Source organism: Apis cerana, linkage group LG7 (assembly GCF_029169275.1).
Source record: "Apis cerana isolate GH-2021 linkage group LG7, AcerK_1.0, whole genome shotgun sequence".
Taxonomy (NCBI): Eukaryota; Metazoa; Arthropoda; class Insecta; order Hymenoptera; family Apidae; genus Apis; species Apis cerana.
Genome location: NC_083858.1, coordinates 11,964,184 through 11,980,754, shown reverse-complemented (window position 1 = coordinate 11,980,754; position 16,571 = coordinate 11,964,184). Strand labels below are relative to the sequence as shown.

The window sequence follows — 16,571 nt, the reverse complement described above, 5'->3', positions numbered from 1 at the left end:
TATAAATATATATATATGAAAGTTAATAAGTAAGTACACATAATGAATCAGATCTGTTTGTATATTTAACCTTATTATATACAAGGATTGTATCATAATAAAACAACGATTATATAGTTGTATACGTATTTTGTCTATAAGAACTCGTAACATTCGTACAATGTATGTTAATCACATGATCGCGATATGATCATATATAACAAAATCTAATCATAAATTCGCTATTCTTTTCTTCTTTTATGTCAAGAAATAAAGAAATAAAGAATAAAGGTATACATCCAATTTATAAAACTTGATTCGAAATATGAATATTTCTTATTCTAAATATATTTAATTATAAAGTATATGGCATTTAAGATTTTTCATGTCTGCAAAAATATCATAAGAAGTAATTATATTATAAATCAATAAAGATCAATAATATAAAATAAAAATGTAAAAATAATGACGTGAGTTATCGCATCCCATATTTAAGAAAATTTATTTATGTTTATTTATTATCGAAATGCAATTTTTGCAATATTTATATACTTGTAAAATATTTTTTTAATGAAACAATGAAAAATAATAAATTAATATTTGTTTGAGCTTTGGCAGATGCTTGCGAACAATAGATTATCTTTGTTATCAGCTAAATAATGAGTGTTCAGAAATATTTAGAGCATACAACATAACATCTGAAATGATAAAATTCTAATCATATCACAAAAACCAATAAATCATATTTTATTCGTATATTTTGTAAAATAAAAATGAACATCTTATGAAATATTTAGACGTTGAGCAAAGATACTTAACACATTCTATGCCGTTAAAAATTTCAAATTTTATAAATAATATTTTTGAATATTATTGTGTTAAATTATAATTGTTTATTATTATTATTATTTTTATATTTATTTTGATACATATTCTTTTTTCATATTTCACATTTTTTTTAACATATTATATAACATATTATAATATATTATATAAAAACATATTATATATATATATATAATATGTTATTATACATATATATATATATATATATACATATATATATATATATATATATATATATATATTATACATATATATTTAATATTATAAGAAAAATATTTCTTTTAAAAATAATGTAATTTTCAATCAATGCTACGAGTTATCATCTTCATATGGCATGGAATGTGTTACTGAAATTATTTAAAGTCAACTATAGTATGAGTAATGAAGGAACATAATACCTTGCATATAAGTTGCAATTTATGAATAAATTCAACAAGATAAAATTTATAATTTCGTTACATTGTATAAAATAATATGCTCTTTTTTTTTCTTTTCAAAGGATATCGTTTTATGTAACACAATATAATTTTATTATATCTCAAATTTTAGGAGACATTAGAATACACATAGATAATAATAAAGTATATGGTAATAATACAGTCTCAACATCATCTACTTTCGCGGTTCATGAAATCGAAGATATTATCGACGTGCGAATCAGCTATGTGTATACATGTGCAATAGTATCTTTTTGTTTTAATATTAAATAAATAGTAAATAAATCTTGATAACTTTTAAGTCTATTCAGATCTCGTTATTGTAATGAATATTCCCGAAATTTGATCAATATTCGTTTTATAATTTTACGAAAAAATATGAAATAAACAAATATTTTTTTGGAATGCTTTTTAATTATGTTTGTTATTAACAATGAAGATTTCTCCGATAAGCTTTAAAAAAAATGAAATGTCTTTGAATCAAAACACTATTTTTAAAATTTAAATCCATTTTACAAATTTTTTTTTCTTCACTTTTTTTAATTAATCATAATTCAACATTTTTTCAAGTTTTTTACAATTTGTCGTTTCGTTATTTTACGATTTAAAATAAAAATATCGAGAAAATTAATTGTAATGTGATGAAAATTATATCTAATAAGAGATAATATCTAAATGAGAATCTCATTCTCGATGTTACAAAAATCGTGTGAAGGAATCGAAATTCCATCTTTTTGAATGATGATCTTCTACAATGTTCAGTCTCTCGGAGAAATTTTTTTACCGAAAATACGTATATTTATATATATTTATATAATTAATATGATATACGTTGTTCAAAAGTGTTTTTCTTAATTACACAAAGATCAAAGTTATATTACGCGACACTTTTTTTTTCTATTAATACTATCTATTAAAGAGTCGCGGCATAAAATTAACAAAGCATCACTACAATTCCATCTTCTTCTTTTATCTTATGTTTCTCAAATCTCTAAATATATATATAAAGAAACCGATATTCTTTTGTGTACAGTACAATAAGATAGTTATCGCGCATCATTTGGGGGATTAATAATTTGAATAATTAATTATATATAATTCAAATAGACATTTACATATATAGTTTATCACATATTATTTTTCTTGTGAATCTTAACAATTTCAGATATGGATTATATTAGTTTTATTTATTCAGGTATGTCTATGTGACATCTTTAACGATGTTATCTTCATTCTCGACAATAATATTGAAAATCGATTTTTTTTATTTTTATAAAGTATATTTTTGATGAAAATGTAACAAACAAAATATTAAAAATCAAAATTCTTTGTATAAAAAATATAGAAGTATTAAAAAAAGATAATATTCGAAATTGATAATAAAAAAGAATATCATAATATTAAAATATTATAATAATAAATTATATTAAATAAATTATAATATATATAATATTTATTATATATGTAATATATATAATAAATATATTTAATAATATAACGCAATAATTTATATTATTGATAATTTGCACTATATTATGTCTGAAATAAAATATTTTGTCGAGAACATTGAAACAACGTAAGAGTGTAATGATATTGATTATTAATAAATAAATTCATATCGGACATCTATATTCTTATAATTTTCCATGATGTCCTATTATTTCAAACGAATCAATACGATAAAGTATTAAAAAGAAGTTTGACATATTTTGCATATCTATTCACTTTACACACCTGTACATTGGTAACAACAGTTTTATTAACGTTCTTATTAATAACAATATTAATAATTTCTTCGTATTTGCATTATTCTAATGCAATATTATTGTTACAACTTAATGGACGAGTATATTTTTTTATATTTTATCAATTTTGGTAATTCAAATATTTTATTTCCTTATTCTAAAAATAAAAGAAAAAATAAAATAATTTTTTCATACATTTTTTTTTAAATTTTTACAAATATTCTATTGAAATATTCATTATAAATAACTATGATTTATGCATGCTCATCGTCCTTTAAGAATTAACAAAAACAGAAAGAAGGAAGCCTTTTCTATTTATACATGGTCTAAACATGTCGTAGTCACATTTCCTAATGCATTCCAAACACTCTATCCAATAGTGCTTGCATATATACTTCAATTTATCTCATGTATTTGCATGCTTTTAATAAAATATTAATTTTTATTTTAATAATACATTCACGTTGTAATATATGTAACAAAATGTGTCAAACACATCTAAAGAAAAATTATAAAATTTATCGAATTTTATTTCCTCCATTGTTCCAACTTTCTTTCGTTATAACTAAAACTAACTCAAATAAATATTTTTTAAAAATATAAGGATACAATTTATAAACAAGATTTATAGAAGAAATATATAAGACTTATTTTTTATAATTTTTAGTGTGATATACATTTAAAGTATATAACATATATATTGATAGTACTACTATTTTAATAAAAATTACAAGTTAATATACGATATAATAAATTATTATAATTATTCAATTGGTAGTAAAAAAGACTAATATTAATTTGTGAATTGATTAGATCTGTTTCAAATAAAAGTATTAAAATAAAAATATTTAAACATAATGCAATGAAACGAAAGTATTTAAGAAATTTTAATAAGAAAAGAACACGATGAAAAGAATATATCATTAGAAATATAGTTGGGACAACCGAAGATTAATTCGACTCTTTGGTGGAGGCCTTCTAAATTAGTCGAATTAAGCGTGACAATAGGTCATTTGGTTCACTCTAATGAAAATTTGTCTGGCAAAATTCGATTTTCTTTTTCAATTTTCGCTATTTATTTGCCATTGTGATGTATGTATGCATTTAAAATGTATATGATGTATGTAACACATATAATATATGTAAGCAACAATATTAATATACAATAATATCGTACTTATGAATAATGTATAACAATACGATTTTACAATCATTTACTTTTTTTTTCTTCAGTAGCAAATGATATATTGTCAGCGCCTTTGTTACTTTATGATATAGTTAATACAGTGCTGATGATGATGATAATGATGATGATGATGATGATAATAATGATGATGATGATGATGATAATGATGATGATGATGATGATAATAATGATGATAGTAATGGTAATAGTAATAATAATAATAGTAGCAATAGTAGTAGTAGCATTAGTAGCATTAATAGTAGCAGTAGCAGCAATAGCAGTAGCAGTAGCAGTAGCAGTAGCAGTAGCAGTAGCAGTAACAGTAGCAGTAGCAGTAGCAGTAGCAGTAGCAGTAGCAGTAGCAGTAGCAGTAGCAGTAGCAGTAGTAGTAGTAGTAATAGTAGTAGTAGTAGTAGTAGTAATAGTACTAGTAAGAATAGTAATTATAAGAACACTATATCATAATAACATAATTATCATAATAATTAAATGAAATAATATGGACAATAATATATACAGCCTATGTAATACGTTGTCGTTGTAAAGTTATATAACTATAATAATAAAAGTAAAGTTAAACGCGGCCCTTTGCATTTGATTCGAATATCATGCTACGCAGGATTTTCAATGACAAACATGGAGCTATGCTCTTTCTGAACACCTTATTTCTTTAGGACGTACTAAGACCAAAGGCTGAATCAGACGGCATTCTTACAAACATTATAAAACGGTTCGCTTACATTATTCAAGATAACAAATATCATTTTTTATTATTTGCACCTTTTATTCATTTGCTCAATAAATTCATATTCTATTAAACAAAACAAGAAATTTCATTTTGTTTTCATTACATTTTAATACTATTTAAAAAAACACAAAATTTGTATTTTAACTTGTAATTTCTTTTTATACATAATAATAATATTGAAAAGCTTACTATAATAATAGTAATATTTTTTAATAATATATCATGTACATTTCTATCTACTAATATTTATATAATCAGAATTTATTTTTTTATGTTACTTATTCAATTTTGGTATTATATTAGCGAAGACAAGTACCGAATAACATGCATAGGATATCATTTATAGTATAGACCAAACAAATAAAAATGTTATATTACGCTGCTATTCGCAAATGTACAGATGTATATTATATATATATATATATATATATATATATATATATATATAATATATAATGATATATGCATTTTATATAATGATGTTCAGAATCATTCATCTGTTCAAATGATAATCATCATATTACTATTCCCCTTTTGAACTCACAGAATACAAGTACATAACATTTTTTATTGTCAATCCAATAATTTGCCATTATATTTTGTTTTTATATGCTAATTTAAGTTAGCAATAATGTACAATCAGCTACGAGTATATAAGTAAATGTCATTATCTTAGAATTCGATATTGCAAGGCAATGATTAATCTTTTTTTCTTCTTCCTTTTTTTTTTTTTTTTTTTTTACAAAATCGTCCCTGTGATAAACTAGAGTGTCGAAAAGAGCGCATGATTTAATGTAACTTTTTTTAAATATTTGTATAGCATTTAATGCATCGATAGATTTAATTGTAAGAATATAGTTCAATATTTGTCTTGTGTTGAATAAAAATCGAATAAATCAAAATTTAATCAATCTTATATGCGATGAAGTGTATTTTGATTTTGCATAATTAAAATGTTTCTATAGATTGTTGCAAACATATATATCTGATCAATTTTTATTTCTGTTTCTTTTTTTTAAATATTTTTTGTTAATATGTTATAGCGATTATGATATACTAAATAGTATTAAAAATAAGCATTACAGATTATCTTTCATAGCCTTCATTAGCACAGATCTTATAGTCATTAATAATAACTTAACATATCTTATATTCTCAGTTCTGATTTTGTTATTAAGATTCGTAAAATCGTTGTGCCCGAAAAAATATACATGTATATATATATATATATATATATACATATATATATATATATATATATATATATGTATATATGTATACACACACACACACATATGTTTCAATTCAATCAAATAAATTGAAAAAAAATATTTTACCAATAAAATTTATAATTTTCCAGATTTGTCTTGTTTACTTAATTCAAGAGCTAAAGCTAATTCCGCTTCTTCTTGTTTTTTGCGTCTACGCCTTTCTTCTTCGGTCTTTAAACTTTGTTGGGATGCCCAAACAAATTGCTCTTCTTCGCTTAGTGTTAAAGGTGTGTTATTGCCGTTCCAAATTTTACCAATTTCACTTTTAGATTTTTTATCATTAAAACTAAAACTTTTAGATTTATTATGTGCTAAATCTTGTCCGTGTCTTCTAGTAGATTTTTCATTCTTAGTAGAAAATGCTTCATCTATATCGATCGTTTTTATCTTGATATTTGAAAATGCATCAGATTCAATGGTCTTTATATTTCGGTTGTCATCAGAAAATGCTTTCACGAAATCAGTATCGAATTTAGCATTGTCTTTATCAATCTTGTTTTTAGTGAAAGATAAAGTATTTGAGAAATCAGTATCAAAGCTTTTTGTAAATGAATTTTTACGCGAAAGTGCTGAAATTGTTCCATAACTAAATGGATCTGCATTGCCTGCCATTGTTTCATTTTTATTTGCATTGAAATCTTCTGTATCGTCGGCGAAAGGATCTGCTATATTAAAAAGGTCTTCATATCGATAGTCTCTGAAGGGATCTTCCGTGAAGTCAGGCAGCTTTGAAGTTACCGTTGATACTGTATGTGTTCTGCTGGTTGGTCTGGGTGGTGCCGTACGATTCAGTGTTGGTTCCGGCTGAAGCATGTTTTTTTCAGTGGTCAATTTTCGTTTACTGAAAAGGCAGAAAGAATATCGCAAAAACCGCTGATTATCATCAAACTGCTGGTCCATGGCTGCTGTTGAATATTAAAATAGATCGAATTGCAAGTAAAATATTTAAAATATTCGAGTTGATTTAATTTTATTATAAAAATATGAAAAATTATACATATTTTATATTATTTTATTAAATTAATCTGTTCCTATATATTATATATAATTGTAATAAATATGTAATAAATTCAAAAGACAAAAAATAAAAAATGAATGATTTTTTACGAATAGAATATTTAATATAAATAATATTAAATAATAACATTAATAATTAAATAAATTAAAAAATATGTAAATTAACTCGAACATTTTATATAATTGTTTAAATATATAATGATTACAAAAAATATTTGTACATGTATTTAATTTTCAATGAAAGGTTTTTTTAATATGTGTTTTTCAATAGCATTAAATGTTATAATGATATAAAATTTTGCTAATGATATGAAATTATTTAGATTTAATTAATTGTACAAATATTTTTTGTGATAAATAATTAAATAATATAAAAATTGTCATGCAGTATCATAAAAAGAAAACATAATACTGAAATAATGAGAACAAATTAATTTGTAGACATCATGCTCCAGGAGCCAGGTCAATGAATAAACTGAAAATTGTGCAGCTTCTACCTAAATATAAAACAAAAAATATATATAATTAATCTTTTTCTGATATTAATGTATTTTACAAAATAATATTGTAATATATTGAAATGATGCATTATTATATATTAAATGTTTTTCCAGAAATGTAAATAATTATTTATGTTATTATTTAAACAAATATTTTATTTAAAATTATATTTTATTCATGTCAATATATTTTACTTTGCATTAAAAATAACTATATTTAAAATATACAATGAAAATGTATAACAATGTATAACATACTAGAGTTTGACAAATCTGGGGAAGGAAAGGATATGGCCAGGAAGATATATGGGAACACTTGAACAAAAAAAAAAATAAATCATTGTAATTAAGAAAAATACCAAAAAGAATAATTGTTCTACTATTATTATTATAATTATTAAAATAAGAATATAATTTTCAACAATATTATGCCAAACCTGAAAATTTGAAAATACGTACCTTGGAATCAAAATTAGCAAAATCTGCAAATCCAGATGTATTAAAATTATTGCTGTTGTTATTATCCATAATTCCTTGCTGAGTAGAAAAAGCATTTGCAAAAGGATCAGGGGTAGGAGAAGGAGTAGGTGGTGCTGGTGCTGCTCGTAAAGGACCAGTAGGTCCTTGAGCTGGTCTTGGAGGTGCTGGTCGTGGTGGTGGTTGTTTTGCTTTTTTTGGAGGAAGAGCAGGACTAGGACTTTCTGGTCGAGGTGGAGCATGAAGATTTGCAAATGGATCATCTCCAAATGGATCTTTTGTTGCCTAAAACAAAAAGAACTAATAAATGAATCAAATAAATATATTTTATATAAAATTTCTTTAATGACTTACTGCCGTTGCAGAAGTAGTTTTAGTGTCAGTTCTTTTTCCATCTCCAAATGGATCAAATGGATCTTGCTTTGCGATATTATTATCATCAAATACACTAAATGGATCAGCTGTGAATCCTCCCTATATTATGAATATAAGAATATTATTAAATTATATTATTTATTATATAACTAATATAGATAATTATTTAAATTAAAAAATCTTACAGTGATACTTGGGGATGAAAATGCATTTCCAAATGGATCTGGTGTTGATACATTAAATGCTTCTGCAAAAGGATCTTGTTCAAATCCATCTAATGTTTTTTCGTTTGTTTTAGAAAAGGAAACGTTTTTTTTATTTTGAATTTTATCTTCTTCATTCGTCTTTTCATATCTATGGATTTTTACATAAAAATAATGAAATATCATTATAGCAGTTATATTATATACAGTTAAAAATAGTATTTATATATATATATACATACTCTAAGCTTTCAATTTCAGGATTAAATTGCAGACTAGTATCAGGTACAAGAGTGGCATCTCCTGCTGCAAGTGCAGAGTCATAAAGTGCAATTGCATCACTCATTTGGCGTTGTTGTTCTTGTAAATGAGTAATTTTTGCTTTTGCTTGACAAATTTGCAGCTGAGTATCTTGTAAATTTTTAGTAAGTTCGTTTAATTGGTCCCTGCTTTTATTTTGCTGCTGTTCTAACTGCTGCTCTTCTTGTCTCAAGCCTTCTAATTCTTGTCGTTTAAAATTCAATTCTTCTTCTTGAGTACGCAATACTGATTCTTGCTCTTCTGCTTGTTGACGTAATTTATCAACCTATTATTAATAACAAAACATATAAAAATTAATTCTTTATGTTAAAAAAAGAAGAATTATATGTAAAAATTTTTATTTTTTATAATTTATATATAAAAATATGTTTGTATAATGTGTTACTTATATACATGTATGTATGCATTTAATATATATACAATTTATGAATTAAGTATTCTTATATACGTAATTAAATGAAATTTATTTTCATTTATATATAAATAGATTTATACATTAAACACATGTTGTTAATAATGTATAACATACTATATAATGTTACTATTATTAACACAAGATATATTATTAACAAATTATTTATTATAAAATAAGAAAATATTTTATTAAATTATATTAAATTAAATATAAATATTAAATATTATATTATATAATATTATATTATATAATATTTAAGACTCAAATCTAGTACAATTCTAGTACAATTTTGATTAAATTTACAGATAAATTTACTTTAATAAGTAAAAAATCTTTTCTAGATTGGAATCTTAAATAAAGAATTGTAAACAAATATAATTTTTTTATGACAATTTATACTATAACTAATTTACCATGCAATACAGCAAAGCACTAGCATTAATTATACAATATAAATAACAAAATAAAGCATTTTTAACTGAGATATAATGTACAATAAATCATTTTTTTATTAAATTTTGTACATGCTTACATAGATATAACTAAAGTTCCACATAATTTGTATATGTTTTTCTATATATGATTAAAATACAAAATAAAAACATGAATTGATTTTATTTTAAATATTTTTAATTTCATTGTTATTATTATAAGAAGTTATATTAACTTTATCATATTATTTATTAATATTACTAATACTAAAGAATTGTAATTTTTACTTCATAAAAGTAAAAAATAAAATCTTCATATTATAACCATACCTGCCTTTTATTAAAAGTAACAATTTTTATGTACCTTTTTTTGTTCCTCATGTATCTTCTGCTCGATCTCACTCAAATCTTTATCTACTTCTGCCTTCTACAAGTCAAACATAATAAAACTAAATCATAATGAAAAATCTATATATATTACAAAATAAAATAAGAAATAAATTGATAAATATTTATCTATCATAAAATATAAATTATATTTATATAAGAAAAAATCATATATATAAAAAATAATAAAAAAATTATTAATTACAAATTAATAGAAATAATTTAAAAAAAAATTATGTAAATTGTAAAATAATAATTATAATTAATTATATTATAAAAAAAGTTATAAAATATTAAATTTAAAAAAGAATTTTCATATTTCTTTGTTTCTTTCTAATTGTTAACTATTTTATTTTTTATTAATTATTTTTAATTATTAACTATTTTTAATATGTATTAAAATATAATGTAATAAAATAATATGCAATATTATATTATATTATTAAACCTTAATTTATATCAAATAATAATTTCTAAGTTATAAAAATTGTACATTTAATTATTTACATATTTTAATAAAAGCATTATATACAAGTCACAAATATACATTTCTAATGTCATGTGAAAGCAAAGCTATACATTCAACAAGCAAATAATCTAAATGTATCATATTACAATTTTATTTACCTGAGCCTTCAAATCATTCAATCGTTTTTGTGCTTCACCTTTCTGATTCTCCAATTGTTTCAATGTAGCAGCCAATGTATCCAATTCGCTTTGTAAACTTTTAATTTCACCATTCTTTATTTTTATATCAGCTTCTTTTTGTGCTATGTCTTGTTCCATACTTTGCCTCTCTTTTACAAGTTCTGCTATATCTTTACTTATCATGTCCAATTCTGGATTTGAATAACCAGATATATTATTGTTTTCCTAAAAATTAAAGTGCATTTTATTTAAAAAAAAAAAAAAAAATAAAATATATTTAAAAAATATAAGATATATTTATAAAATTATGAATTATATGCATGAATGAATAAATATTTTATAAATATGTTTTGTATCTTTAAATAAAAATAAATAAACCAAAATTTAAATATAATCTATATTTTAAAAGTATATTTATGTAATCATATTACATAAAATAATTAAGACAGTGTTATATCATATTTATGTTATAACTAAATATTTTTTTATTAATATATTTTTTTACAATAAATGAAATATTATATTAATTATAAAAAATGACTAAATAATTTAAATTCTTCTTATATGTTTAACATATTTTTTTTATTAATTAATGGTAAAAAAAAATGAAACTTCTTTCTTGCTAGAATTTATTAGCGAAAATATATAATTTTCCGATCTATTATATATCTAATGTTAGATCAATTTATAGAAATAAAGGTACTATCATTCAATGTATTCATTATAAATTCTTCTATGTATTCGCGACGAGTCTTAAACTTGATTTTTCGAGGATCATCTGTACCATACAAAGATTTTAATTTTGCTTTTCTTGCTTCTGTTTGTAACTGTTTTGCAAATATAACATTTTTTGTTTTTTCTTTTTTCAAAACAGCTGTAGGAGATTTATAATTTATTGAAAGAGATATAACTTTTATACAATCTCTCATATCCAAATCTTTTTCTTTCTTATGCAATAAAGACATGCCCAATGTTGCATTTAAATTATGTTTACAATTTTTTGACATATTTCTTAATTTCAATATAAAAAATTAAATAAATATATAAAGAATTGAAAATCGAATATCAAGCTTCATTTGGAATATTATAAAACAAACTGCTATGCATTTAAAATTGCTGTTATATTTATTGTATATAGTTTTTAATTTTACAATAGGAATAAATTTATGGAAAAAATATAATCAAATTCGTAAAAAAATAAGTCAAGTATTGAACAAACAAGAAGGTAATAATTTTTTTTAATAATTTTCATTTTTTTAATAATTCTCAATAAAAATATAATAAATTTTTATTTACATAAAGGGAGTGATTTACTTCTTGATATTAATGAATATGAATATCCAAAAGCAAATGAAACACTTAGAAAAATACATAAAGAGTTATGGCAGGAATATTATAAATGTTTAAAAGAAACATATAATGAAATTGGACCAGAAAGAATTATGTATCCAATAACTTATGAAGTTTTAATAGGAACATTAATCACGTATGTATGATGAAAAAATTTTTATATTACTAATTTTTAATAATAAAATGATTAAATATAAATATAATAATTAAATAATAAATAATAAAATATAAATTTCAGACTAAAATGTCAAATATGTATATCTCCAATTGAAATATATACTAGCAATAATATAGAATGGTATTTCAATAATACTGCTAATAATGAAACAAATAGGCTTATAGATGAAACAGACAATATATTTATTTCACCAGAAGATAGAGCATTAATGATTCGTAACATTAAGGTACAAATTATTAAAAATATTTTTATTATATTAACATGAGAGCTTTTTTAGTCTGATCAAGCTGGTCAATACTGGTGCAAATTTAAAGATACAATATCAATATATTATTATATATCTATTGATACTGATCTTGAAGGAATAAGAACTGTATATCCTACAACAGCACCTAACATGCTTCATGCAATGCCACAAGAGGTTATCCCAGAATATAATTTAAATATTTATACAATGTGGACTAAATGGTCTTTGTGTTCTAAATGTAATGCAATTGGTAAAAAAATACGATATGGATACTGCACTCTTTCTTCACATGAGCAAATTATTAAGAAAAATGTAATAGAAAAAAAACAGTTGGAAGATCATAAAAGAGAAAGTACATTTTTTCTATTACTACATAATAAATATTTATATTAAAAAATCTAAAATAACATTGATTTATAATATAATAATATTTAGCTATAGATAAAAAAAATGAAACAATAAAAATAGCTCAAAATCAAATTATAAATGAAAGTGTAAATAATAAAATCAAAATAGTTTTACGTTTATTTAGAAACAGAATACCATGTAAAAGTAAATATTTACCAAAAGCTTTGAATATTTCAAAAATCAATGATAGAAAAACAGAAATTATGATGCATTATTGCAAAGTATTATTAAATATTAAAAAAAATTTTATATAATATTTATATATATATAAATCAAATATAAATAATTTGTTAACAGGTAAAATGTTCAGAAAATATAATATTTGAAATAAGAGATAAGAAAGGAAATGTGCTTGAAAGTGCAAATAACAGTGCTGGTATATATTCTATGATTCAAGGGATGCCTGCTCCATTATTACCAGTCATACGTACAACAATTTATAAAAAATATAATAAAAAAGCAACTCTTATATGTTTAGGGTAAAATAACATTAAAAATTAAAGAAATAAATTTAAATTTTATCAAATTTTTCAGAAACTTAAATGCAGATATACCAATTATTTGGAAAATAGATGACAATGTTTTAAATCCATCTATTATTAGAGATCAATCTCAAGGAAGAATTTATATTAATTCACAAATGCATATAATTTTCAAATTTTTGAAATTCGAAGATACAAATATCTATAGGTAAATAATTAAGTAATTAACTTTATCAAATTAACTTAACTTTATCAAATTAAACAATAAATTTTTAAAATAATTCTTGATCATATTTCATAAAAATTTTGTTTACAGTTGTTGGCAAAGAAATAAAATTGTTAGTGTAATAAAATTAAATGTAACAGGAGAAATAGAACTTCAAACAAATTATAGCATAATTATGGTTGGTGGAATTTTAATAATTATTGTATTCATGATTCTATTTTGGAGAGTATTTCAAGCTCGTAAACGTATTACAATACATTAACTGTATTAACTGTATATTGTATATTTAAAATAAAATAATTTTAAAAATATTAAATTAATATACAAATATATCATATTATATTAAATTATAAAAATATTATATTCAATAAAAATTTTCATAAAAAGATATTTACCACAATAGATTCAGATGGTTTCCGCATAGAAGGTGGTACCATATCAGGGCTTAAAGTTGCAGGTGGCTCAATACCTCTAAGCTTTTGTTTAATAAGCCACATGGCTAAAGCAAATTGTTCTTTATTTAACTTTCCACTTTGACATGTATCACAAAGACTCCTAAAAAATAAATAAATAATTAAAAAATTTTACTTCTTACTTATCAGTAAATAATTAAAAAATATTTATATATATATATATATATATATACCATATATGAGCTAATACAGTTTGTGGAAGTCCACTTTGAAGGAAGACATCTTTGATTTCAATACCTGAGACATATCCATCCATATCTAAATCAGCTTGCAAAAACAGTTTATCTGCTGCTATTTGATCCTCGGATGAAATTACCCATTGCATATTTATCTAAATCATATATTTTTGTTTCAAATTTAAAATTTTTAATTTTTTATTTTAGTATAATTAAAATACCTTTGTTGTATCCAAACCAGTCATATTCTTCATTGAAGATACATTGGGTAAAGGTGGAATTGGTGGTGGAACTGTTGTTATTACACTCATTGGTGCAGAAGATTTTGATATTGGTACAGTAGAATCTTTTCTTTTCCCTGGTGGCATTAATTCTGGTGGAAGTACACTTGGTATAGCATATTTCTCTAAAGCTTTATATACTAAATGAATAGCCTGTATTAAATAAGGAACATGTCAAACTATATTAAAAAATTTAAGGAATTTATTTATCATGATTTTTATATTTTATATGTTGTATAAGTAATTACTTACAACAACAAATTCATGTCTATCCAGCATACCATCTTTATCCATATCTGCAAGATCCCAAATCTTTCCAAGTGTATCTAAAGGAAGTTTACTATCCATAAGAACATCCTTTACTTTATTACCAGGTATATATCCATTTGAAGGTTGCAAACTATCAAAAAGTTGATCATATTTGGCTCTTTCTGAAGGTTTAATGGACCAATCTCCATTATTGACAGATGTTATTACTGGTAAAGTATTTATAATATTTTTTTGGGATATTATAGGAATATCACCCTAAAAATAAATAACAATAATAAACATAAATATCTTATTTCATATATTAAATAATATAATAATTTACCATTTTTGGAGGTGGCAATTCTATATTTAAATTTGACATACTAAGATCTCTTCCTGCTTGAGCCAATGCACAAAGTTTAAGAGCAACAAAAAGACCAGACTTGTCTAATGAACCACGTGATTGTGGATCTGCCATATCCCATATTTTACTTAATATAACATCACTTAGCTGAGATTTCTTAAGAAATCTTGCAGCTTCCATTGCCCCAATGCGTCCATATCCATTTGGATCCACCTTTAAATATAATTATATTTAACATGTTTTTTTTTTGTAAGAAATTATTCAAATATTTAACTTTAAATTATCTAAATTTAAAACTAATGTAAGAAAATATATCAAAATATACCTGGTTATAATAAGCCTCATATATAGCAGTATGGCTTCCAGCCACCTGCAAAACAAAAATTTATTATACTTATTACATTATAAATTATATTATATTATAAAATATTATATAACAATTTTGAACTTAAATAATTCATAAATTTTATCCATAATTTTATTATAAATTTTATTTATATAATATTATTACCGAAAATATACGCTATATTAACATTAAGAAATACGTAAATAAAATTAATATTTCATATTAATTACAGTTTTATTAAAAAATTTTATTAAGAAATATTTAAAAAAATAAAATAATTTAATCAATTTATTAAAAAATTATTTGTATTGTCAAAAAAGTTTAAGTAATCGACAATACAAATGGATCATATTCAGAAATGCATGGTAAAATTGATATTATTTTTGCATGAAAGAAAAATAAATTTAAAAAAGAAATCGAGTAATAATAATAATTTTAACATATCGAATATTATAGCCTGATAAAATTATAAAAATTAAAATATACCTGCGTGGGTGATGGCAGGGCGGCCATACTTGCATTGAACACTGGCTTAACCAATCAGACTATGAATCGATATGATGTTAACTATTTTACTTAACATTTTGTAGATAAATTTTATTTTTGTTAAATATATTAATAGAACACGAAATAATGATTATATCTTCTCTTTCAAATTATTTAAATTAACAAATAAAATAGATGAAATTTATTAACAATATGAATCACTTATAATGTTGATTGCTATCTCACATTTCATCTTCTTTCCAATAACTGATAATCATGCAAACTAGACTTCATGTAAAGATATTAACATAATTTCAAA

At 22.4% G+C, this 16,571-nt stretch overlaps 2 protein-coding genes across 11 annotated transcripts; one reads left to right on the top strand and one right to left on the bottom strand.

Annotated features, from left to right (window-relative positions):
- Positions 1-43: 43 nt before the first annotated feature.
- LOC107999427 (epidermal growth factor receptor substrate 15-like 1) lies at positions 44-16,532 on the bottom strand. Of its 10 annotated transcripts, XM_017059264.3 has the most exons (15): positions 16,253-16,532; positions 15,746-15,790; positions 15,400-15,633; positions 15,060-15,332; positions 14,748-14,960; positions 14,524-14,681; positions 14,273-14,432; positions 10,966-11,211; positions 10,316-10,378; positions 9,027-9,370; positions 8,767-8,935; positions 8,561-8,680; positions 8,189-8,491; positions 7,642-7,726; positions 6,832-7,053 (listed from the first exon to the last, which is right to left on the bottom strand). In XM_017059264.3, the coding sequence occupies exons 1-15, from the start codon at positions 16,277-16,279 to the stop codon at positions 7,040-7,042; spliced, it is 2,454 nt and encodes an 817-aa protein (XP_016914753.1). In that variant the 5' UTR covers positions 16,280-16,532; the 3' UTR covers positions 6,832-7,039. The 10 variants fall into 10 exon arrangements, with proteins under 10 accessions (XP_061933258.1, XP_016914750.1, XP_061933260.1 ...); XM_062077274.1 differs by having other exon boundaries at positions 44-7,726; XM_017059261.3 differs by lacking the exon at positions 7,642-7,726 and having other exon boundaries at positions 44-7,016.
- On the top strand, positions 11,978-14,112 carry LOC114577726 (uncharacterized). The gene is made up of 7 exons (XM_062077281.1): positions 11,978-12,211; positions 12,289-12,472; positions 12,575-12,740; positions 12,792-13,113; positions 13,197-13,390; positions 13,467-13,859; positions 13,968-14,112. The coding sequence occupies exons 1-6, from the start codon at positions 12,088-12,090 to the stop codon at positions 13,650-13,652; spliced, it is 1,176 nt and encodes a 391-aa protein (XP_061933265.1). The 5' UTR covers positions 11,978-12,087; the 3' UTR covers positions 13,653-13,859; positions 13,968-14,112.
- Positions 16,533-16,571: the final 39 nt, after the last annotated feature.

What these genes read in the sequence shown, in the direction of transcription:
- LOC107999427 (XM_017059261.3), bottom strand. Translation starts at nt 16,279, where the DNA reads ATGGCCGCCCTGCCATCACCCACGCAG. An exon ending in TACATGAGGAACAAAAAAAG is followed by an intron (nt 9,371 to 10,315) that starts GTACATAAAAAT and finishes TATTAATAATAG; the next exon opens with GTTGATAAATTACGTCAACA. An exon ending in TTTCATCCCCAAGTATCACT is followed by an intron (nt 8,681 to 8,766) that starts GTAAGATTTTTT and finishes TTCATAATATAG; the next exon opens with GGAGGATTCACAGCTGATCC.
- LOC114577726 (XM_062077281.1), top strand. Translation starts at nt 12,088, where the DNA reads ATGCATTTAAAATTGCTGTTATATTTATTGTATATAGTTTTTAATTTT. An exon ending in TTAATAGGAACATTAATCAC is followed by an intron (nt 12,473 to 12,574) that starts GTATGTATGATG and finishes TATAAATTTCAG; the next exon opens with ACTAAAATGTCAAATATGTA. An exon ending in GGAAGATCATAAAAGAGAAA is followed by an intron (nt 13,114 to 13,196) that starts GTACATTTTTTC and finishes AATAATATTTAG; the next exon opens with CTATAGATAAAAAAAATGAA.